We start from the raw sequence: 26,149 nt of genomic DNA, 5'->3' as shown, positions 1-26,149 counted from the left end.
GAATGTTATATGAAACTTTTGTCCTTCTTAGGCTTTTAGAGAAAAGGTGAGATCAACTGCTTACCAGCAAGTATGTGGGGGAATTGTTGTAAATGATTATTATAAGAATGTTATTGTGGGTATCTAGTACTGCCATGCCTCACCATTTCAAAGTTTTCCAATGAAAAACAGTGGTAACACATTTGACATATTACATATTACATCTTCTGGAGAAAACACAAAATGATAAAAGACCACATTAAGAATTCTTTTAAATTGCAAGGTGGTGTGATGTAGATTCCAGAAGTAAAAATTTAAAAACAACTGAAATGTTGGTGAGTGCAAATGAAGTCAGTAACTCTGTTTACCTTCAAGTACAAACCAGCATTTTAAAAGTGGGTTTCTGGTATGGCCAGTTGCAGGTCCTTATTTTCTGTTCCAGTCCTTCCTGAAGGAGATGTAGATGACAATAATTTTCTTAAAAGCCCTAACCTGAATCTCCCTTCCTCATTCTGGTAATATCCATGAAGTCAAATCACTGGCAGAAGACATTTTAACTTTCTTCTGAAGCAATGTTAGTTACTTTAAGATGACTGATGAAAGATACTTGGTTACAAAAGTCACTGGTTTTCCTCTGCAGCAATCATGATATATCTCAGGGTGGAGGAGCTGCACGTACACATCTACATCTATCTATATTTATATCTATATCTATGTCTACGTCTACATCTATGTCTATATCAACTATTTATGAAGGGGGGCATTCATTTACATGTTTATATACAAGCATGCTAAAGAATATGGGTGACCTCTGATCTATACAATATTTTCTTTTTGAGATTCCACAGCAGCATTTATATCATTATACAAGAATCCACTTTATTTTTATTATAATAGACACTTCATTCACATTCTTAGGTTACTCCTGATTTTCCAGCTCTCAAGGCAACCAAATTTGAATCCAAGTATTAATGCCATGGCTCTCCAATGGGCTACTGTCACTAATATAAGCCCATGTCCACAAAATGCCACCAAATTCCTTGTTACCATTCAATACATTTTCAAAGGCACTTATTCTACCAACATTATTTTTCATTGATGTAATATACAAAAAAAAGGAATCAGACATATTGATTTTTTTTAAAAAAAAAATGATGTCATGACCTTTAATTATAGAAAAATGTTGGCCTTATGAAAATGCTCCAAAGTGTAGAAAAAGTTCTCTATGTAACAGCCTATGTGGGATATTGAGGACACTCATAAATTTGTCATATAAGCTACAGTCCCAAGTAGCTCATTCGGCAAATTTAAAACATGCTCACATGCATACAGTAATGAAAAGGCTTACTGTGGCTGTGTCTGCTGAGATAATCCAGGAGGTTTCTGCTTGAGTGTGAAAGTCATCTGAGCCATGGGATTTGATTTCTGCTGGACCTGCACCTTCTTTGAAAACATCTGCTGAACTGACCGCTGAGGGATAGGCCAGGGTGGAGTAGCAGGACTTGATCCCCCAGGTGAAACAGTTTCTTGCTTGGTGGCATCTTCACAAACACTTCCTTTTGTACCAGACTTACAGACACACAACTGTGGTCGTAGACACATCCCTCCATTCTGGCACGGTGGTGAACAGTTAGCTAAGGGTGGGGGGAAAAGGACAAGTGAATAGAAAGATAAAATATTTTTGTGTTATACAATCGTCAAGCAAAATCAACTCTTTGGGATTAAATTCTATACAGTGCAAACAGATCCCATATATGAAGTCATTGAACTCCTTGTTGAGTAACAGACACAAATATACTTGAAGTTGTACAAAATAGGTAGAATTTACAACGTCATGAAGTCCTCCATCTCATGCTGTCTACTGGAGTTATCTGAAGAGTTAAATCAGGTAGAAGCAGTTATTATGACTATCAAATTAAGAGTTTCTTCAGGGTGAAAATAAAAACCAGTTTTCCCCATCCTGCTGCTACCTGGTTGCAGCGATGCTGCCTGGGAATTAAAGAAATTGAGCTGTATAGCTGAACTGAAGAAAGGCTGATATAGGTTGTTTGTTACCAGCAAATCTACAACTTCTGTCTACATCAGCTACTTGATCTATATACCATGACACAAATACTCAACCTTTATGGCATATTTTTATAAAAACCACCCTCATGTATGTCAAATCATTCAAAGCAGTAGGTGAACAGCTTTTTCTGGTGTGTATGTGGGGGGGAGACATGGAATGTTTAGAACATGTTGCAAACAGAATGGCTGAGAATACATCCAATTCACTAACTGGTACCTGTGAGATTGAGTCAGTTATAAAACTCTGATTTACCAAAATACTATATTTTTCTTCCTCCCTTCAAGATGGTCCCTACCAATCAATTATGGAGAATTCCTGGCAACAGGAGTCATAGAATAGAGAACTATTTTTCATTACAGGATTTTGAATGAAATTTGGGAGTGATTCATCAGAGAGGTTTAATTGGATTTAGTAGCTTCCAACACATGCATTCTATGATCCCTGCTTTTTAAACATCTTTTTCTTGGCAGGTAGACCAACACTCATGCAATGCACTAGATTGCAGCTACCCACTTTCATTTTTTAAAAAGCTTGTGTGATCCATTTAGGGCATGCCAACCCCCAATCCCTCTTTGATTAAAATAGGTTTAATCAGAAGGGAGCCAGAGTTTGACAGATACCAAGCAAGATTTCTGTGGTGATGCTGGTGGTCCCCATTTACCTCAGGAATTGAGAAATAAAAGCTTAATGTCTTTCTCCCAAAAACTGGTCTTCTGACAATTATAGATGAGAAAGGCTTATAAATTCAAAGCACACTGCAAATTCTTCTATGATTGTTTTCAGATATAGAGAAGCGTTTTCACAGATCACCACAGTAGTCTGCTTGCCTTAAGTGTTGGGGAATATAACAATTTGGGCAGATTTCAAGACTATGAAAAGTCAGGACAAATCAATCATAAAATATAAGTCATCAATCTACGTACAAGAACTTATTAGACATGAATTATGGCCTACTAGTAATCATGATTGCCAACCATATGAGGATAGGTAAGCCAGAAAAAGAAGAGAGAGCCAGTAACTTTAGCCTATTTTAATTAACAGCAATGCTAACTATGCAGATATTACTATGTGGACCAGATGTACATAAGAAAGCCTATGGTGCAACACTGCTGTGCAAGAAACACATTTTGAGAAAGAAAACTTATTTGTTAATTATTTTTAAAGATATCACTTGAGAGTTGCACTTTTTCTTTTGGTAAATATTTTTGCTGAGTACTGTGGAAAAGGGTTGACACAGAAATGCTGCATATGTTTTATGTATTTGTTTTGTCCTGAAACAAAAAGAGTACACCCTCTGATACACATCAAGTGCATTTCTCACTTTCAAATCTGCTCCATACCGTAAACTGAAATTGGCAAGCTGCTTCTATCTGGACTAAGAACTTACTGTTATTTCCAATTATCCAATTGCTTTCAGATCTCCAGCGAATGCAAAACAGATCCACCATGTTCTTTTGGGCTCATGGGACCTTTAGATGCATATAATACACCACAAAGAAATGACAGACCAAAAGCAGCCTGATATTTAACCATAATGATTAGTTTAGGTGAGAGAATGACTGAGTAGTTGAGACAGATTTCCTACAGGCTTCTTGAAGACTTCTACTGGCAAAGCCAGGGGTCTTCAAACTTGGCTCTTCTATGACTTGTGGACTTCAACTCCCAGAATTCGTCAGCCAGGTATCTGTTCATGCATGATTTCAAGCCACCATCAAATTTCTTAGCACCGCATAACTCACCTCTGCTCATAAACTGGCATTGGGCAACTGAATGCAATGAGCAGATCCAGCTGTTGCATTAGAGCAGATAATTGTCAATAACATACCTAGACTATCATCTGTAGCATGATGATGATGATGATTTACCTAAAAAACTTTGGAAGCTCACCCTTTTGTATATATCAAGCCTCTAAAACTCTGGTACTTCTCTTATCTGGCTTTAAAATACAGAACAAGACACAGCACGTTTAATTCACCTATTAGGAAAACACCCTTCAGTCAAATAGTTTTTATGCAATTGCTGGCAATAGTGAGAAAAAGCTGTTTTGTGTCACCAGGGCCATTTCCAGCTGCCTTTCTATTTAAGCCACAATAACAAACAATACTAAATTGTTTCAAGGACAAAATATCAGGCTTCACTTCTAATTCAGAATAAAAAAATTACCTTTGAATAACATTTCATAAAAAATTATTTTAAAAAATATCCAGCACAATGTTAAAAATGGGCTCTGTATCTACCGTTCCCTAAGAATGAAATCCTCCTGAATGTTGCAGGCATTACGTGCAAAGAATAAGCATCAAATCCTACTGCTATTACGGAGGTGAGAGATTGTATGAAGGCTGGGAAAATAATGTAAGGGAGTCAAGAAACAGAAGGCAAGTCCATTGGCAGCTTATGACATAAACAGCAATTCAATCCATGTGGCATTCATAGAGACTTTTCTTTATGAAACTCACTATAAACAAGAGTAGGAAATCTTGAAGTTTCCAGGATTCTGTATTTACCTTAGTCTATACTAGTGTTTTTCAAACTTGGCAACTTTAAGATGTGTAGACTTACTATTTACCTTAGTATAGACCCAGCAGGCTGGCTGGGGAATTCTGGGAGTTGAAGTTCACATAGAGTTGCCAAGTATGAAAAACACAGATCTACATTAAATATTCCTTACTGAAATACATGTTGTTCTTATTTCCTTGGCCTTGTCCAGATGCATGGGGCTTGAAACCTGCCATCAAATCCCACAACATTCTTTAAACCCCAAATATTTTAATATCAATGTCAACTCTACAATGAACCTAGCTGAAGCCATCTTGCTCATTGCCACACGAATGGGAGGGGGTCCGGAGAATTTTGCTAGTCTAAGCAATTCTGTGTCCCATGGGAACCAAGGTCATTCTATCGGTTACATTGGAGGGTTGGGCGTTTTGTTAGAAAGCCCACCAACCTATTCTATTGGGGAACGAGGATGACTACATAGTACTGGGGTGGGAAGTTTAACTTTATCATAGTATAATTCTTTGGGGAGACTCTCAGACTTGATTTCACTTTTGACAGTGCAGATTAATTATAATAATAATAATAATGAAGTTGGAAGGGACCTTGGAGGTCATCTAGTCCAACACCCTGCTTGGGCAGGAAACCCTATACCATTTCAGACAAATGGCTGTCCAGTCTCTTCTTAAAAACTTCCAGTGTTGGAGCATTCACCACTTCTGGAGGCAGGTTATTCTACTGGTTAATTGTTCTAACTGTCAGGAAGTTTCTCCTTAGTTCTAGGTTGCTTCTCTCCTTGACTAGTTTCCATCTGTTGTTTCTTGTCCTGCCTTCAGGCGCTTTGGAGAATAGCTTGATTCCCTTTTCCTTGTGGCAGCCCCTGAGATACTGGAACACTGCCATCATGTCCCCCCTCGTCCTTCTCTTCATTAAACTAGACATACCCAATTCCAGCAACCGTTCCTCATATGTTTTAGCCTGCAGTCCTCTAATCATCTTTGTTGCTCTTCTCTGCACTCTTTCTAGAGTCTCAACATCTTTTTTACATCGTGGTGACCAAAACTGGATGCAGTATTCCAGGTGTGGCCTTACCAAGGCATTGTAAAGTGGTATTAATACTGTATCCAATAAACATGATCTTTGAGGAACCCTCTAGCCTCGGAGTTCTGATTTATTTGGCTCTATCTATTGGAACCATGACAAATTAAAATGCAGTATGCTGTTTATTGTCACTTGCATCTTCCAAAAAGCCCCTATGCAACTTCATACAAGGCCCAGACACAGTACAAGTAACTAACAGTTGCAGAGTTAGGGGAAAACATAACCAATTAACCTTTATTAACCTTTTTAACTCTTAACCTTTGGTTAAGCTTCCTTCAGTTGTTCTGAATAACATTGCCTCCATAGATTCCCACCCTAGATGACCTCATTATTTTGTTAATTTTCTAAATTAAAACATAAAAAGCTGAGATGCTGCAAGGCATCAGGCTTCTAAGCATTATTTTACTTTGTAAAAATCTCAACATGCTCCCATTAGAAAGTCCATTGCTTTATTAAAATGGTTTTGCCTCCTTAGAAAAAACTAAATAAGCTGGGAGAGACAGATAACATCTTACTTGCCTGGAGGAAATGAAAAGAATAACATCAACAGTTTGACTTTAGGTAAAGGGGTATTTTGTAACTAATTGTCGTCATGTGAGAGCATGTTGTAGAACTCCTGCAACATGTTTTCTAAAATTCCAGCTGTGACCAAATTGTTTCCTATCCCCAAATTACAGCATTTGGAGGAAATTATTTATGCTAGCCAAATGCATCATCACGGTATTCTAGGATTCTAGCATTCTCTCTGAAAAATTTCCAGCATTATCTTCCATGGCCATTGACGATCATTCTGCAAGTTAAATTATCTGCTGAATGACCAGTATGGGGATTGTCCCAGTTTTATTACAGAATAGAATTCTTTATTGGCCAAGTGTGATTGGACACACAAGGAATCTGTCTCCAGTTCATAAGTTCTCAGTGTACATACAAGCAACAAGTGATAAATCATGATCATAATCATAAAATACAATCGTCATAAATCATAAGATACAACACTCAGTGATAACCATAGGATATTAAATAAGCAATCAACATAAATCATAACAGGATACTAAATAAAAACAACACAAATCATAAGATACAAACAACAAAATTATAGTCATAAGAAGCTAAGGAACTAGGTAATAGGAAAGATGAGAAGGATAAGGATGCTATATCTGAGTGGTTATCAGAAATAAGGTTTGATCAGAGGAATTGACTAGTTTATGTGGATTTTACTAGTTTATAGTTTATTCGATTTCTATACCGCCCTTCTCCCGAGGGACTAGCTCAAGCTAAGCATGCAAATTCTACTAAATGAGTTGCAACACTCTTACCCCTACCCCTAACTCCAATTTAGGGCTTACAGAAGAAACATGTCAATGGAACCTATTTTGTATAATGCCTGCTGGTGCATTTCTTGCAGTTATGAATTATTTCTTGTGATTAAGATTATCTAAAGTGATTCTTCTTTCATGATAAAATAAAGAAGGATGCAGTGCCAGTAATTATTCATTAAAATAATTACAAATTTCTAAGCAACAGGAATGCAAGTTCCCTAATGAAACAAAGCAGCGGTCAATGAACAGAACTTTTTCTAGAACATCCCGCATTTAGAAAACTGAACTCAGGTGAAGGTGATCTATTTGAATTGATCTCACGTTATTTTGTTCAAATGACATATAGCTAGATCTATCCTTGAGTAAATCCCAAGAAAGGGGATCAAACTCCTTCACTTCTAAAAAAATAATGGGAATTATCAAGATACTGAGGAGACAAGAAAGGAAGCTACTTTGCATAGCATCCTGTTTATTGTTTTCAGACTGCATACACATGCATGCAATATTTGATTTCTCATTTCAATATTTTCCATTAGCAGGAACAACTAAACTAAGGGATCATTTTAAAAATTAATATGCTATCTGAATGAGGATTCTAGCTTTCTCTTCTCAAACAAGCCAGAAAGTATAAATCTGATTTGCAATTCTTCAGTATAAGAAAGGTAACCAGCTAGGAGACCCAATTCAGAGGAGAAATTGAGGCTTTGTGAATGATAAAATAGGGCCCACCCTAAGTTATTTGACCATGTTTATTTATTTGATTTTTAACCCCCCCTTTTTAACTTTATAAATAACTCGAGGCAGCAAACATATAATACTCCCCTTCTTCCTCCTGTTTGCCCCAGAACAACAACGCCTGTCACTATGTAACTTGTGGCTCCTTAGGAATTGTGCAGCACACCCTCGAAGATTAAAGCAGTTATGCATGACCTCCTGAAGAACTGTAAATCACAGCTGTTGCTCTCAGTGGCATTCGGATGCCACAACCTGAATGGTATATGGGTGACTCCAAAGAGTTATGCTAGCTTAAAAACCTCCGTGAACCTATCCTGTAATGCACATTACAAAACAGTTAATGTAGCCATTAGTAACTTATGGTCCCCAATATCCTTAGCGGTCAAAGTTCTCAGTTACAAAACAAGCACTGAGTTTCGTGCCTCAGAATGACATCTCAATCCTTTCGTGCATGAGAAGGAATGCAATAACACAGAATTACACTACATCTTAAAAACAACACTTCGTACCTTAAAACTACATCTGACACAGATTTCAGCTCAAACAGGAAACTATTCCTAGACTATAACCTAATGCATGGATTAGTACACAGGTCGGCAACCTGCGGCTCCGGAGCCGCATGCGGCTCTTTGAGCCGTCTCTTGCGGCTCCCAGCCGCCCGGTGCGCGCGCACCTCTTCCAACGGGCAGTGGTGCGCGCGCACCTCTCCAAATGGAGAGTGGCACCGCCCGTTTGGAGAGGTGCGCGCGTACCTCCGCGCGAATGGGCAGCGGTGCCGCTCTTTCAGGAAGCTGCCGCGGCCCGTCTGTGAAGCTGCCGAAAGCGGCAGCTTAGCAGACGGGCCGCGGCAGCTTCCTCAAAGAGCGGCGCCCCTGCCCATTCCGAGAGGTGCGCGCGCACCTCTCCGAACGACCGGAGTTGCGCGCGCACCTCCCCAAACCTTTGGGGAGGTGCGCGCGTACCTCCGCGCGAACGGGCAGCGGTGCCGCTCTTTGAGGAAGCTGCCGCTTTCGGCAGCTTCCTCAAAGAGCAGCGCCGCTGCCCCTTCGCACGGAGGTACGCGCGCACCTCCGGTCGTTCGGAGAGGTGCGCGCGCACCTCTCGGAATGGGCAGGGGCGCCTCTCTTTTTGAGGAAGCTGCCACGGCCCGTCTGCGAAGCTGCCGAAAGCGGCAGCTTCGAAGACGGGCCGCGGCAGCTTCCTCAAAGAGCGGCACCGCTGCCCATTCGCGCGGAGGTACGCGCGCACCTCCGGTCGTTCGGAGAGGTGCGTGCGCACCTCTCGGAATGGGAAGGGGCGCCGCTCTTTGAGGAAGCTGCCACGGGCCCGTCTGCAAAGCTGCCGAAAGCGGCAGCTTTGCAGACGGGCCGTCGCCGTCGGGCAACCGGGAACCGGTTCCATCTCATTTTTAAAAAAATGGCAGCCGCGTGCGTCCGCGAATGCGCAAAAAACCTTTTTGCGCATGCGCGTGCATGGACACACGCACGCGGCTCCCTCTTTTTTTAATTTGTGATGGAACCGGTTCCCAGTGGCTCTTTTTCTTTTTTAGGTTGCCGACCCCTGGATTAGTACATCCCAAATTTGAGTTTATATATGCATAGAAGTTACTTAATCCAGAATAGCTTCTAAGTAATATGAATCAAGCTTATTATAACATATAACATTATTCAGTGATATGTTAACATGGTTCTTGATACTCATTTCTAATAGGATTTGAATGTGATTAAATATATACTATATGCTTAACTCAGACATGTCAAACACAAGGCCCGTGGGCCACAAACGGCCCACCACATGATTGAATCCGGCCCGCACAACTCTCCCAGAAATTACAAAGGTCCGGCCCCCAAAACCTTGGCGCCGGCCCGGGTGAGCACTTGCTCAGTAGGAGGCAAGTGCAGGTGGGCTGGTGGAGCCCAGCACCATTTGCAGCTCATTAGTCTCCTGAAGCTCCAAAAAAAAGTGGAGGAGGAGGTAGGAGGGAGTGAAGTGGGACGCTGGGGGGAGGACGAGCAACACCCAGCCAGTGAGGGGGAGAGGTACCCAGGCAGGAAGGCAGACTTGAGGCGGCCAGAGAAAGAGCCACAGCCACTCCTTTGCTGGGTGCTGCTGAGGGCAAGCAGAGGCGCCCAGCCCGGATCCTGCAAGGCCCGGCCAAGATTTGCCCCCAGCAGCGGAGCTGCTCCAGCTCCTCTGCCGGGCTTGTTTTGCATGCGAGCTACTTTGCCTGATGCTGCTGGGGACGCGTCTCGGCCGGGGCCTTGCAGGATCCGGGCCAGGTGCCTCTGCTTGCCCTCAGCAGCACCCGGCAAAGTAGCTCGCATGCGAAACAAGCCCAGCAGAGGAGCTGGAGCGGTGAGCAGAGGCGCCTGGCCCGGATCCTGCAAGGCCCCGGCCGAGACGCGTCCCCAGCAGCAGAGCCGCTCCGGTTCCTCTGCCGGGCTTGTTTCGCGTGCAAGCTACTTTGCCGGGCGCTGCTGAGGGCGAGCAGAGGCGCCCGGCCCGGATCCTGCAAGGCCCGGTCGAGATGCGCCCCCAGCAGCGGAGCTGCTCCGGCTCTTCTGCCTGGCTTGTTTCGCATGTGAGCTACTTTGCTGGGCGCTGCTGAGGGCAAGCAGAGGCGCCTGGCCCAGATCCTGCAAGGCCCCGGCTGAGACGCGCCCCCAGCAGCGGAGCTGCTCCGGCTCCTCTGCCGGGCTTCTTTCATGCACGGGCTCCTCTGCTGGGCCTGTTTTGTATGCGAGCTACTTTGCCTGATGCTGCTGGGGGCGCGTCTCGGCCGGGGCCTTCCAAGATCCGGGCCAGGCACCTCTGCTCGCCCTCAGCAGTACCCGGCAAAGTAGCTCGCATGCGAAACAAGCCCGGCAGAGGAGCCGGAGCGGCGAGCAGAGGCACCCGGCCCGGATCCTGCAAGGCCCGGCCGAGACGCGCCCCCAGCAGTGGAGCTGCTCCAGCTCCTCTGCCCGGCTTGTTTCGTGTGCGAGCTACTTTGCCTGATGCTGCTGGGGGTGCGTCTCGGCCGGGGCCTTCCAGGATCCGGGCCGGGCACCTCTGCTCGCCCTCAGCAGCGGCCGGCAAAGTAGCTTGCACACGAAACAAGCCCAGCAGAGGCGCCGGAGCGGCGAGAAGAGGCGCCTGGCCCGGATCCTGCAAGACCCCGGCCGAGACACGCCCCCAGCAGCGGAGCCGCTCCGGTTCCTCTGCCGGGCTTGTTTCGCATGTGAGCTACTTTGCCGGGTGCTGCTACTGACTACGCTTATGCACATATGTAACATCTTTTGCTAGGATACATGACCACTGCTTGTCCAGAATATGAAAAGTGAAAGATTGTGACTAAACAAAATTTTAATGTACAGATAATACCACCAGAAATTATTTTAGCCTTTTTAATAAATGTTGTTATTGATGTTAAGCTCACCTTGGAAAACATCATATATTGTTATGTATAAGTAAAGGTAAAGGTAAAGGTTCCCCCGCACATGCGTGCTAGTCGTTTCCGACTCTAGGGGCCGGTGCTCATCTCCGTTTCATAGCCGAAGAGCCAGCGCTTGTCCGAGGATGTCTCCGTGGTCATGTGGCCGGCATGACTAGACGCCAAAGGCGCACGGAACGCTGTTACCTTCCCACCGGAGTGGTCCCTATTTTTCTACTTGCATTTTTACATGCTTTCGAGCTGCTAGGTGGGCAGAAGCTGGGACGAGTAACAGGCGCTCACTCTGCTACGCGGCACTCAGGATTCGACCCGCCAAACTGCTGACCTTCCGATCGACAAGTTCAGCGTCCTAACCCACTGAGCCACTGCGTCCCTTATTGTTATGTATATACTAGGTTAATTATTTAAAGACTGAAGTGCAACATAACTAGATTTGAAATAATCTATTTTTCAAAACACACAACAGTCCAAACAGTAAAAGTAAAGTCCAAATTAAGAATATTTCATTCTTAAGAATTGTTTAATTTAAAGTGGTTTAGTTGTAATAGATGGTTATAGATTCAAAATAGTTTTCAAGAGTGTACAAAAGATACTATTTTTTTCTAGCATCAGCTAAATTAGACATATTACATTGAGAAAAATGTTTCTCATTTCTTTCCTGTTACCTTTATTGATTTCATTGCAGAGATATTAAAGGAAATAGATTATTTTGTTATTTAATTTTACCTTCCAAAAGACAGAAGCAGATGAAAAATGTGAGATTCTTTCCTGTTGGCTTTTTTGAATTAGCTGTTTTAGATTATAAAAGTTTAGTTCCTAAAGAAGTAACCTTGTAAATAATTTTAATGTCCTCCTCTAGTGCAGGGTAGGCAACCTTGGCTCTTTTATGACTCAAGGACTTCAGCTCCCAGAATTCCTGAGCCAGCATGGCTCAGCTTGGAAACCTCTGTCTTTCCCCACAGCGTGGCTGGCTCAGGATTTCTGGGAGTTGAAGTCCACGAGTCATAAAAAAGAGCCAAGATTGCCTACTCCTAAAGCCAATAGAGGGAGCTTTTTTCTTCTTTTTTTGCAAAAAAAAAAGGTGCCGGAACGCTGTTCTGAGTGTTTTATGAGAAAAAAAGCCCTGCTTTTACTTATGGAACAATCTCTGGGGCCATGTATCATCCTGTGAAGCTGTGGCATACTATCTAGCATGTTGTGAGTAACTTTGTACTATATCTGTTCTTTTGTATGTGTCCAGGACAGTTATGGAAAAAGAAATGCATTTTCAGCTTGATGCCATCCACAGACCCTTTACCTAACCAGCACTAGCTATAATCTTATTTATCAAACACCTTAGCAAAATTTTAATTTATTAGGCCAATGGTCCCCTACATTTTGCTTCTACCTTTAAAAAAATTACAATATCCAAGGAAACAGTAAAAACATAAAATAGCATTGACAGCCCAGATTAGAGCTAGCCATAACAATTGGCCTAATGAACACACTATCCCTAGGCCAGTGGTGGCGAACCTCTGGCACATGTGCCAGAGGTGGTACTCAGAGCCTTCTCTGTGGGCATGTGCACCATCGCCCCAGCCCCACCTCCTCCTATGGCCCCCTCACCAGCAGCCCCCCAGAGGACAGTCGGCCCTGGGCATGGCCCACGCAGAGGAGCACAACCAAGAACATGGTAGCCGGGCAGCGGGGACATATGCAGATGATGCTGTGGGCAGAGGGCGTGGCTGCCATGCACTGCTGGGCTGCCTGGGTGATCTGCTGCAGCAGGCCATGGAGGTGGTGGATGGCCCTGAGGGCAGGGTGGTGGGCGGGGGGGCAATTTTGGGGCACTCGGTCTCTAAAACGTTCGCCATCACTGCCCTAGGCCCACTACCAGAACCAGATCGTCAAGGCTTTCTGGATCCCAATGAGAGTGCTCTCCACTTGAATTTTTTTTGGTAGGGGGAATGCTGTTTCAGAGGGGAGGGGACACAATAGAAAATGTATGTTTCCTTGGTCCCGTAAGATGACAACATTTAATAGAGGGGTCCTGAAGCACATCCATTCTGTCAGAACATACCAAGTGGACAGAAACCATAATCCGTGATCCATCAAATAATCAGGCCCTATACCATAAAGAAGGGACGCGGTGGCTCAGTGGGTTAGGACGCTGAGCTTGTCGATCAGAAGGTCGGCAGTTTGGCGGGTCGAATCCCGAGTGCCGCGTAACAGAGTGAGCGCCTGTTACTCATCCCAGCTTCTGCCCACCTAGCAGTTCGAAAGCACGTAAAAATGCAAGTAGAAAAATAGGGACCGCTACGGTGGGAAGGTAACAGCGTTCCGTGCGCCTTTGGCGTCTAGTCATGCCGGCCACATGACCACGGAGACGTCCTCGGACAAGCGCTGGCTCTTCGGCTTTGAAACGGAGATGAGCACCGGCCCCTAGAGTCGGAAACGACTAGCACGCATGTGCGGGGGAACCTTTACCTTTACCTTTTATACCATAAAGGGCTTTATGGTGACAACCAGTACTTTGAACCGTACCTGGCAGCCAACTGGCAGCCAAGGCTGCTTGTTTTGCAATGGAAATACCTGGACATAATGTAAAGTGGTCATTACTGCTCACGCCACTGAATTTTGAATCAACTATAGCTTCCAGAGCTCTTCTTCAAGAGCAACCCTGAGTAGAGCACATTGCAATGATCAGTCATGAGGTGATCAGACCATGAATAACTATCTGAACAGTCTCTATGAAGGTGACAGCTAAGTTCTGAAAAAAGGGTAACCAAATTGTGGAAATACACTTAATAGTAAGTTCAAATCAATGTATGGACTGATTTTTGTATTTTCCAACCATATTTTTGAAAGCACTCCATTCTCTATCACCTCCTGTTTGTTACCTACTGCAGAGGTCCCCAACCTTGGCAACTTTAAGATTTGTGGACTTCAACTCCCAGAATTCCTCAGCCAGCCAAGCTGTGGGGAAAGAGAGAGGTTTCCAAGCTGAGCCATGCTGGCTCAGGAATTCTGGGAGCTGAAGTCCTTGAGTCATAAAAGAGCCAAGGTTGCCTACCCTGCACTGAGGAATTCTGGGAGTTGAAGTCCACAAATCTTAAAGTTGCCAAGGTTGGAGACCCCTGACCTACTGCATACAACTCCCAGTTTCCCCTGGTACTTCTTTACCTCTTTCTTTTTCTGCTTTCAAACCAGAATTTCTTTCACTCATCGCCATAATAAAACATTGCTTTTCGGTTTTTTCTGCCCCGTTTCCTTCTGTTCATGTGACTAAGCCAGCTTTGGCTGCACAATCTTTCCATTTATCTGTCCCCGCTACAAACATTAAGGATGAGATAAATGAATGACTTCTGCACAAACACAGACTTACAGCTCTCACATGATAACAGCTTGCTGTCTGTCAATACAATTTTCTGTATTTTGGCACCATATTTGGGAGGGGGGAGCTCTTCTACAATTCTTGGCAGCACCCGAGGGTTAAATATGCAGTGCTATGTTTTTTCTATAGAGACTATGACTTTATCATATTTGTGAAAGCACTGGGAATTCTAATAAAAGTGTGTGTGTCGTTGCTGGAATTCTTGGTTGGCCCATTTAAAAACATCTGATGCATTCCTGTAGTGACATCTACAGTTGTGTAAACATGACCTCTAGAAATAAAGCAGAAGCCATGCCTTCTCTTTGCCAGTCTGAATCCTGCCCTCCTAATCAAATCTTAAATTTTAGCTTTGAGCAACATAGCCCATAAAGATCACGGTATCCTTGCCTCTTCGTAATTTGTTAGTGAAATGCAATTGCGATCTAAGCCACTACAAATGTAGTATTCTGGAATGTTTCTGGTACCTAATAACTGACTTTACTAAGCTGAATACTAAAAATGATCTCATGTTCCTATCATGCAATAGTTTTTTTTCCAGTTAATGTTTGCATTCTTAGCATCATTGTGTAAACCTATCACATTTGCAATGAAATACATTAAGGCAGAGCAGAATAATTTAGGACTCGCCAATTCTTGGGTCTTGAAAATCCAGACAGTTGATAAACAGAAAAAAAAAAGATTTTTGGGTCTCATGAATTATCCTATATCACTAGAAGCTACATTTGGCCAGATGGGGTATAATTTATGCAGACTTGTACTTGCACCAAGTGTATTCTAACAGTGAATCAATAAAAGCATCTCCCTTCTGGCCTTGAGTGGTAAGCTCTGTGAAGCCAGCTTGATTTTGTTTCTAATTTAAAAAACATATATTCAAACTATATTTTTGCAAAACCATACTACCGTTATTAGCCAGCTGTTATATTTCGACTTGGTTCACTCAGTTCAGACTGGCCTCTCCATTTTCTCCATCCAGAAATATTTTAAAATACCACCACTATTGCAGGAACTGTAAACTGGAATATGGGACATACCACGGTCGCAGTGGGAAACAGAACAAACACCTCTTCACAGTCTTGTTTAAAAAAAAAATCAAATGAGCATGTAAAGTTCCACGATATCCATTCATCTGATTTATAAAGCCGACCAACTCCACAGAGTCTCTGGACAGCTTACATCCATAGAAACAATCCAAAAACAACAACCAAAGAGAAACAACAATGCACATCCAGGAGAGCAATAAAACATCCAACCTAATATGCAGGGCCCCATTAGAGAGTCACCACCCACCTAGATCAAAGCCTGGGAGAAAAGCCATATTTTTAAACTTACTTGGTGTCACAAAAAGCTGTTGCAGAGTTTTGCATATTGTAGTGCAAAAATCTGCCCAATACTACACAATTTATGATAGAAAATTGTAGAGGGACAGGTTACTCCAACATCCCCTTGCAGCAGTGGAAAGCAAATCTATGGTGACAAAAGCATCTATGAGTGTTTACCATGACAGTCACAGTCAGTGACCACTGAAAGCAGTGTACATTTCCCTGTAATCAGAACTCAAATGCAGTGATACAAACAGATTAAAAATGTCTAGAATATCAGGAGAGGAAAGTGGAAATTAGTTCACCCACAAGCCTAAGTTTTACACTTGCAAAGAAATAGCATAAAATTGTCACAGGTGTAGTCAGCAATTTGCTTCTTCTCTTTCCCCAAACTACATAAGAAAATAGAATCTCAGTCAATTCTGCATCAACTATTGGAATATTATCAAAACCAGGGCTATTGTATCAGAATTGGTAAAGTCCAGTTGACCTCTAAGGAGTAGCAAAGACATGCAGAAAACGCTAACCTTTTGCTGCCACCTAGCAGCTGTCCAACCTTCTGCACACCAAACCTGGTAGCCCTACCAGAAATATATAAAGATAGCCCTCAACGTATGAACACAGTTCGGACCAGAAATTTCCATTGCTAAGCAAGCTGGTCATTAAGTAAGTCCTACCCCATTTTACAACCCAAATTTTTGCTACGATTGTTAAGTGAATCACTGCAGATATTAAATGAATCACACCATTGTTAAGCAAATCTGCCGCCCCCCCCCCCCGGCTGACTTTGCTTATTGAAAGTCATCTGGCAAGGTTGCAAATGGCCATCATGCATGACCCCCAGGATGCTGCTGCAACCATGATAAATACATACCAGTTGTCAAGCACCCAAATTTTAATCAGGTAACCATGGGATGTTGCACCAGATGTAAATCATTTTTTTCAGTACTGTTGTGACTTCAGTCAGTAAACGAGTGGTTGTAAAGTTGAGGATTATCTGCTAACCACAGTGGATTTGTTCTTCACATTATCAGGACAGCAGGCCCTTCTACATCATTCATGGACACATGAAATTTACATGACAATAAACTGTCTATTGAATGGCCTTGGTTTGGAAAAATAAATGCAGCTTCCTTCTGAATGGCATTTTGCCAAAAATCTAAGTAGATATGCATTTTATTTGGGGGTTTTCTTCAGCATACTAATACTTAAGCTGATCGACTGCTATAATCTGATTTGTTTATCTCTTTGCTGGTTTGTTTGTTTTTAACTTTGTGGGAGTTTATTAAAAGGTTTTGTTAATCTTTAATGAGTTGTCTGGAGCACTTCGTACCAAGACATAACATGTAATACAAATGTTTTCATCTTTCACAAGTTATGTATCTGGAGCCAAAGCTGCTTGTCTCCATGTCTTTAGAAACAGGAACACACAAGAAGAAGTTAGGTGATGAGATGCTTTGAATAAACAAAAAACATACGGCTGCTGGAAACGAAAGAAAGAAATGAAGAGAGACTGCCGAAACATATACCGGTAGCTTCCATAATAGGTACTCTGCCTCAGTAACCTCAGGCTTAAAGCATAACCTACAACTGCAGGGACAAAGAACCACATTTAGAAAAAAGGAATGAATAGGAATTCACAGGGATGAAGAAAGCAGGCTGCAAAACCAGAATTCTGCAATCTTCCATCTTCTCTCCATAAACACCAGTTCAGACTTTTCAATTATTGGCATGTACCCATATTTTTCAATATGATATATCATACAGGATTTAAGATAGCCTTTTATTTTCAGACCAAATCTGGGAAATCCCCCTAACCACAGATTTCTACTTTCAAGAGATATTAGCATAATTATCAGATCTCGATTTTCCTTTTCACATAACAAATACTTGATAACTATGAAGCCTCATCATGGTGCATGCAGGCCTCCCACATTTTGGGCCTTCAAGCCCCTCCCCATATGTTAGCATTCTTAACAAGTTTATTTTCTAGCAAATGAGTATGACCGGCCACATCTTCAGTGGCAAACCTTTTACGAACTGGCAATTTTGTCCACAATAGATAATGATCAGCACCTAGAACCTGTTAGTCTACATTATATTGTTTCTCAACCTCAGCAGCTTTAAGATGTTGGCTGGGGGATTCTGGAGTAGATGCTCACACATCTTAAAGTTGCTGAGGTTGAAAAACGCTGCTCTAAATTATAGTAACCTAGCGAACGTGATCCCATGTACAGTCATGACTGTGTCCTATCTACAACACAGTACCTTAAATCCCCAAAACCTTCAGTACTTAGATCCAAGCCTGGATACAGTCTGATCCAAAGAATTTACAGAATGCCCTGGGTCTACCAGATATCCCTGATTCGTCCATTGTTGAAATGGGATTGCCAGAGATCCACAGGTATCTGTACCAGCAATACTAAATTTCTTTTTACCTTACCCACTCTTATATGATTAACATAATCAATTCAATCATTCAATCATTTCATCATCTTTTCTATCTCTCTGCAATCAGCATCTGCTTGGAACTGAAAGGTTCTTTTCTTGCATTTCTGCTATATTATAAGTCAATCTTTTTAGCCTGTACTTGCTAGAAAATAATAACTGAATAAACTGATTTTTTTAAAAAAAAACACAGCATGATATCTGACAGGATCCATATCTCATGAGGATACAAATAGAGAACACTCAAAATGCTCTCAAAATTCCAAACGTGTCCATTGATAAAAAGGCTGATTCTACAGTTAATGTGTATGCGGAATGGATTAGCTTACAATTAGCCTTATTATACTAGAGAGGATTTTCATTCTATTACCAAGGACAGGTTTCATTCATGTGGAAAATTTCCATGCTGTTGAAAGAATCACATGTGACTATGTCTATATATTATAGCAGCATAAAGAACTCAAAACATAAAGGATGTTTTTAATAGCTTCTGCATTATAAAGATAACATGTGGACTGCCTTCTCATTTGACCAACATCCGATATACAGTATGTAACATGTATAGAGTTCCTGTTCCCCAACAGGACTCAGTGCTTAAGGTCCAATGTTTGCTTTACATTTAAAGTGTCAGAGTCATTTTCATGTGGTAATTCTTAAGAATGCATAGCCACAAGGAATTTACCACATCCTGGAGAAGTTTATCTTTCCAATGGTTCTTTAAAATATGGTGAACAGCATATCTTATTTTTTAAAAAAAACCTTACCACATGAAAACGATAAAGAAATTTTAAGTCATGTTGATGTCACAATCTAGAGGCCCAACCAGTTCATCCTTTCCCACATGCAAGCTCAATGCATGGGAGGCATACTGATCCTATCCACCCAGAGTCACTGGGAGTCAGGCAGCATATAAATTTAATATATTATCAGTCAGCCAGATATAGAGACTGAATTTGACATTTTTGTCTACCTACTGTTGTTGTTAGCTGCAAAGTTGTGTCCGACTCATCACGACCCCATGGACAACGTTCCTCCAGGCCTTCCTGTCCTCTACCATCTTCTGGAGTCCATTTAAGCTCACGCCTACTGCTTCAGTGACTCCATCCAGCCACCTCATTCTCTGTCATCCCCTTCTTCTATTGCCTTCAATCTTTCCCAGCATTAGGCTCTTCTCCAGTGAGTCCTTCCTTCTCATTAGGTGGCCAAAGTATTTGAGTTTTAGCTTCAGGATCTGGCCTTCTAAAGAGCAGTCAGGGTTGATCTCCTCTAGGACTGACCGTTTTGATCACCTTGCAGTCCAAGGGACTCGCAGGAGTCTTCTCCAGCACCAGAGTTCAAAGGCCTCAATTCTTTGGCGCTCAGCCTTTCTTATGGTCCAACTTTCACTGCCATACATTGCAATTGGGAAGACCATAGCCTTGACTATACGCACTTTTGTTGGCAGGGTGATGTCTCTGCTTTTTAGTGTGCTGTCTAGATTTGCCATGGCTTTCCGCCCCAGGAGCAAGCATCTTTTAATTTCTTGGCTACAGTCCCCATCTGCAGTAATCTTAGAGCACAGGAAAATAAAATCTTTCACTACCTCCATTTCTTCCCCATCTATTTACCAGGAATTGAGAGGGCCGAATGCCATGATCTTGGTTTTCTTAATGTTAAGTTTCAACCCAACTTTTGCACTCTCCTTCTTCACTCGCAACAAGAGGCTCTTTAGTTCTTCTTCACTTTCTGCCATTAGAGTGGTATCATCTGCATATCTTAGGTTGTTGTTATTTCTCCCAGCAATCTTAATTCCAACTTTTGATTCATCTAGCCCTGCCTTCCTCATGATGTGTTCTGCATATAAGTTAAACAGGCAGGGCGACAGTATACAGCCTTGCCGGACTCCTTTTCCAATTTTGAACCAATCAGTGGTTCTGTGTCCAGTTCTCACTGTTGCTTCTTGACCCGTATATAGGTTTCTCAAGAGACAAATAAGATGGTCTGGTACTCCCATCTCTTTAAAAACTTGCCACAGTTTGTTGTGATCCACACAATCAAAGGCTTTAGTACAGTCAATGAAGCAGAAGTAGATGTTTTTCTGGAACTCCCTAGCTTTCTCCATGATCCAGCGTATGTTGGCAATTTGATCTTTAGTTCCTCTCCCTCTTCGAAATCCTGCCTGTACTTCTGGTCATTCTCGATCCACATATTGCTGGAGTCTAGCTTGTAGGATTTTAAGCATAACTTTACTAGCATGAGAAATGAGTGCAATGGTGCGATAGTTTGAACAGTCTTTGGCACTCCCTTTCTTTGGAATTGGAATGTAAACTGATCTTTTCCAATCCTGTGGCCACTGTTGAGTTTTCCAAATTTGCTAGCAAATTGAGTGCAGCACTTTTACTGCATCGTCTTTTAAGATTTTGAATATTTCAGCTGGAATACGGTCACCTCCACTAGCTTTGTTGCTGCTCAGTATTTTCTAAGGCCCACTTCACTTCACATTCTAGGATGTCTGGCTCGAGGTCAGTGACCACCTGATCGTGGTTACCAGGGACGTTAAGGTCATTCTTGTATAGTTCTTCTGTGTAATTTTGCCACCTCTTCTTAATCTCTTCTGCCTCTGTTAGGTCCCTGCCAATTTGGTCCTTTATCATGCCCATTTTTGCATGAAACGTTCCCTTCATCTCTCCAATTTTCTTGAAGAGATCTCTGGTCCTCCCTATTCTCCCTATTGTTTTCTTATATTTCTTTGCACTGTTCATTTAAGAAGGCATTCTTATCTCTTCTAGCTATTCTCTGGAATTCTGCATTCAATTGGGCGTATCTTTCTTTTTCTCCCTTGCCTTTCACTTCCCTCCTTTCCTCAGCTATTTGCAAAGGTTCCTCAGACAGCCATTTTACTTTCTTGCATTTCTTTTTCTTTGGGATGGTTTTGGTTGCTACCTCTTGTACAATGTTGCAAACCTCTGTCCATAGTTCTTCAGGCACTCTATCAGATCTAATTCCTTAAATCTATTTGACACCTCTACTGTATATTCAACAGGGATATGATTTAATTCATACCTGAGTGGCCTAGTGCTTTCCCCTACTTTCTTCAGTTTAAGTCTAAACTTTGCAACGAGAAGCTCATGGTCTGAGCCACAGTCAGCTCCTGGTCTTGTTTTTACTGACTGTATAGAGCTTCTCCATCTTTGACACACACACACACACACACACACACACACACACACACACACACACACACACAGTGTGTATATATATATATATATATATATATATATATATATATATATATATATATATATATATATATATATATATATATATATATATATATATATATATATATATATATATATGTAAAATTTATATGAATTGTCTGGTGTGACTACTGCCTGTTTGATAGCCTTCAAGATAGGCTGAAAACAGGAAATAAAGATTTGCCCCATGTTTGGGGCCTAGCAAGGTAATCTAAATAGTTAACATTTGAAACAAACATATATATATATATATATATATATATATATATATATATATATATATATATATATATATATATATATATATATATATATATATATATATATATATATATATATATATGTAAATACTTGTTAACTAGAGGTTAAAACAACTGCCTAATGTGCAATCAGCCCAGGTTCGAATCTCAGAAGGGTATGGCTGACTGATGAAAACAAATAAGTTTGAAATGCATATGAGTCTCCCTTTAATTCTTTGTTAGCAATCTAAAATTTATACACACACACACACACACACACACACATTTTTATTTCCTGCACATTCAGTAAATTCCAATTTTTAACTTGTATCAGTGGTTGTTTTTGGCCATCTTACAAAAGCAGTCAGTGCATGCTTTTCTTCTTTAACAGTTTATTTGACTTGAACTAAACCTCTGCCTCTATTTCTTCAGGACAGGTATAATTTATCAATATCACTATGGGGATTCTCTGCCACATCTCTTCCAGTCTGACATCTGAAAATAGGTCAAATGCTTGCACTTGTTAAATGTATCTAGTAGTAAAGATAAAACCAATAGGAAGAGCTCCAATGTTCTTTTCTCAATGATGTATTTGTATATGTGGGAGAATGCACCCCTGGAGTGAAGATTCCAGATTGCCACATAATGTATAGATTGGCCATCTACTTAAGCTGCCATTCTGCTTTGTCAGTGTTTAGAAGGAAAACTCCAATTCAACCAGTTATTTTTTCTGAGTGCTAACAGAATTAATAAAAACAAGCTAATATGAAGCAAGATAGTTTTATTTACTTGCTATATTTTAGTGTGACAATATTTCCCAGGGACTCAGGAAAATACAGTTAAAATCAAAACCCACCACAACCACTCACTAAGCCAATATAATAAATGAAAAAATATAAGACCATATCAGCAATAGCACTAAAAGTAATATAAATAGGTGTCCAATGACCTGCTATTAACATACACATATATGAAATTTCCAAACACAAAAAAAATGGTAGAAAGAAGTTCCATACTAGTAGTTATAACAGTGAATAAACCAACACAAAGCACTAGTGAGCTTTTGCAGCTGTAGGGAGAGGGATCACTACCAGTTAACTACAAAAATAAGCTGCTTCACTTCTTAAGAAGAGGAAGGAAGAATGATCCATTAAGGCAGGCCCTGAGAGATGAAAGCTTCCAACATGGGACCTTAAGGAATGCATATCAAAATGCAAATGCATTGTTGTAATAACATATGCTTCAGCAACAGATGCTCAGACACATAGAGCCATTGCTTTGTTGCACATTAAAGACAGATTATTTTCTGTCTGGGATGGGAATGTACTAGATTACAGTGTGTCCCAATAAAGCATTGCTACTTCTGCATGCATATTGGGAGACAGACATTCTCATCAGGAATGTATTGGATACGTTTCCATATGTAAATGTGGAATGAAACAGAAGCATTTATTTCTGTCTATGTAAAATCAAGGTCTTTGCAGGACATCTGCAAGGCAGACTGATGAAAACATTTCAGTAGTAGGAACAAAGGAAACAGCATCCTATGAAGACCAGGTGGGCCAGAGGCAATTAGCTTTTCCCCACCTGCCACCATTTTCCTTTCTTTAATTTCAATTTGAATTTTGAATTTTATTGAATTTATATACCGCCCTTTCCCGTAGGACTCAGGGCGGTTTACAGGCTATATAAAACATCAATACAAAAATTAAGAACAATTAAAAAAGATTAAACTAAATCCCTGAAAAAATACAAAACCCCAGTTAAAACCCCAATTAAAACTCAGCCTGGGCCGGAAAGCTCAAAGAGCCAGGTCTTCAGGTCTCGGCGATGCAATGTTGATTAATTCTATGAAAATACCGCATGAATAGAGACTTCAACATTAACAGCACAATTACTGTGAAAATCACAGCATACCAGATATTTTTAAAAAACTTTTCTATCCCTTTGAACTGAAAATGTGAATTATTCATTAACTTATTAATATAATTAATATTAATAAATATAAACATTAATTGATAGGATGTTGGAAAGAGGAAAGGAAGTCATCGATTTCACTGGGATGGGAATGGGGCTTCCTTCTCTGTATTCTTTTAAATTTTTTCATTGATGTTTTAGCCAATGAAAGGTATTACAAATGAATAACAACTCATAACATACTGTCTAAATACCATGCTTGTGTGCACAGCATAAAAACATTGATTTTCTATTGTAAGACACACATGGATTTGTCTCCTGTCAGTGCTGGAAAAAATGATAAAATTCCTATTAAAATTAGAACCAGGATACTGGAGGCTCCCAAGGGTTATACTAAGCTGATACACACACACACACACATACATATATACATACATACATACATACATACACACAAACACACACACACATATACATATATATACATACATATATACATACATATAGGGACGCGGTGGCTCAGTGGGTTAGGACACTGAGCTTGTCGATCAGAAGGTCGGCAGTTTGGCGGGTCGAATCCTGAGTGCCGCGTAACAGAGTGAGCGCCTGTTACTCATCCCAGCTTCTGCCAACCTAGCAGTTCTAAAGCACGTAAAAATGCAAGTAGAAAAATAGGGACCACTACGGTGGGAAGGTAACAGCGTTCCATGCGCCTTTGGCCACATGACCACGGAAACGTCCTCGGACAAGCACTGGTTCTTCGGCTTTGAAACGGAGATGAGCACCGGCCCCTAGAGTCGGAAACGACTAGCACGTGCGGGGGAACCTTTACCTTTACCTTTACCTATACATACATATATACACACACACACACACACACAAAGCATACAGCAGAATTGCTTCATTGATCTTTCCAGGGGAAGCTGAAAGTAGCCACTGAGGATGCCTTGTGCTTACATGATATATTAAAGATATAAAACTGAACCTGAGCAATTATTTTATTTTTATTATTATATTATATTATTTATCATTATTACTTTATCTTCTACAATGGATTTTTGTAGAATGAAAGGAGGTGATTGAAACAGAGGAGAAGGTTGTAGGTAGAAGATGACAACATTTATGTCTACAATAAAATTTCCTGACTAAGGTAAGGCAGTACATAATAAAATCCTTTAAGAATCCTGAGATAACTTGGGGGACAATTTGGATGTTTTTCCTAACTATACTGGGCACACCCCCTCCTTTCTTTCATACAATTGCAATATTTGTGTACCAGTTATTCCATAATCTATTCCAATTCCATTATAGGTCCAGCCAGTGACTGAAGTAAGGTTTTCTTCACTGACACTAGGTAGATTTCTTGCTGGGTGGATAAAAAATTCTGGAATATAAACTGTGTCAAAATTCAAAACACCTAATTTTGAGTTCCAAATGAACTTTCCAAGGCTGCTTTAATAGTTTTGGAAGTATTCCAAGCTCAGAACACCTGTTTTGAATGCAAAATCATCTGTTTGGAATGTGAAACATATTCAGAATAATCAAAACAGCCTATTCCATGTTTGAAACAGTTGTTTCTCACTTAAGATAAGGTGTTTCAAATTGAGAATGGTTTTACTTCATGAGTACCCCATGGGGTGGCAAATGAAGCATGTGTGCAGTGACATCATAGCATGAGTACCATGGCTGCATACTTGCAGCAACATACATAATTGCAACATCGGCTGATGACATCATGAAGTACATATCAATTTAACTGCAGTCTGACTGCAGTCTGACACGTGCCACTATTCAAATTCAAAATGTTTTGTGCATTATTGTTTCTTGCTGTTGCAAAATCTGAAATGTAAAGAAAAGACTCAATAAACCAATCTTTCCACTCCAGTCCTTTTTGCTGAAATATTTTCCTTGTATCAGTTCTACCATTATGGGAGGGAGGGAATGAAAAGAGGACTTTGAATTTGCATATTTTCAGAGGGTTTTTTTTAGAAAGCTGAACTTGCTTTATCTTAATATAGTTTTGTTTTTATCACTTACCCAAAGATGACTAAGTGAATGAATGAGGTACCTGCCCCTTACCTCCAGCAACTGTTGTGGCAATATACTATGTGCTGAGGAAGAAACTTTGCTTTTCACATCCCAGGTCAGAAAAAAAACTACTACCTCTCTTGGCTTTCATGCAGGACAGACCAAACAGACCCCCCCATCCCACATCTGCTACACAGAAGTTCAGTAGAGAAACCTCTGACTGCAAAATGTTTTAACAGCCTACAGTTGCTGTTCTGCATAATATCTGCTTTTCGTTCAGGAACAGTCACACTCTTGAATTTAAGAGAAGCAGCCATTCCTATTTTGAACCCCAGTGACTTGGAAAGTGGGGAGGAATTAAAGCAGTGAGATTAAAGCTCCTACAACTCAAAAGCGACATCAAAATTTAAACCTCTTGAGAGATAAGTTCACACCAAAAAGACCCTGCTTCATTTGGA

The 26,149-nt window shown here is 41.1% G+C and overlaps 1 protein-coding gene across 1 annotated transcript in view; it reads right to left on the bottom strand.

The window, feature by feature from the left end:
* Positions 1-26,149, bottom strand: part of LTBP1 (latent transforming growth factor beta binding protein 1) — a 223,830-nt gene that overhangs the window by 192,099 nt on the left and 5,582 nt on the right. Inside the window, exon 3 of the mRNA XM_081313310.1 lies at positions 1,328-1,613. Coding sequence (XP_081169436.1) covers positions 1,328-1,613 — 286 coding nt within the window. The remainder of the gene's footprint in view (positions 1-1,327; positions 1,614-26,149) is intronic.

This window comes from Vipera berus (genome assembly GCF_964194415.1).
Source record: "Vipera berus genome assembly, chromosome: 1".
NCBI lineage: Eukaryota > Metazoa > Chordata > Lepidosauria > Squamata > Viperidae > Vipera > Vipera berus.
The sequence above is the reverse complement of the archived record's forward strand: the minus strand, read 5'-3'. Positions and strand labels throughout refer to the sequence as shown.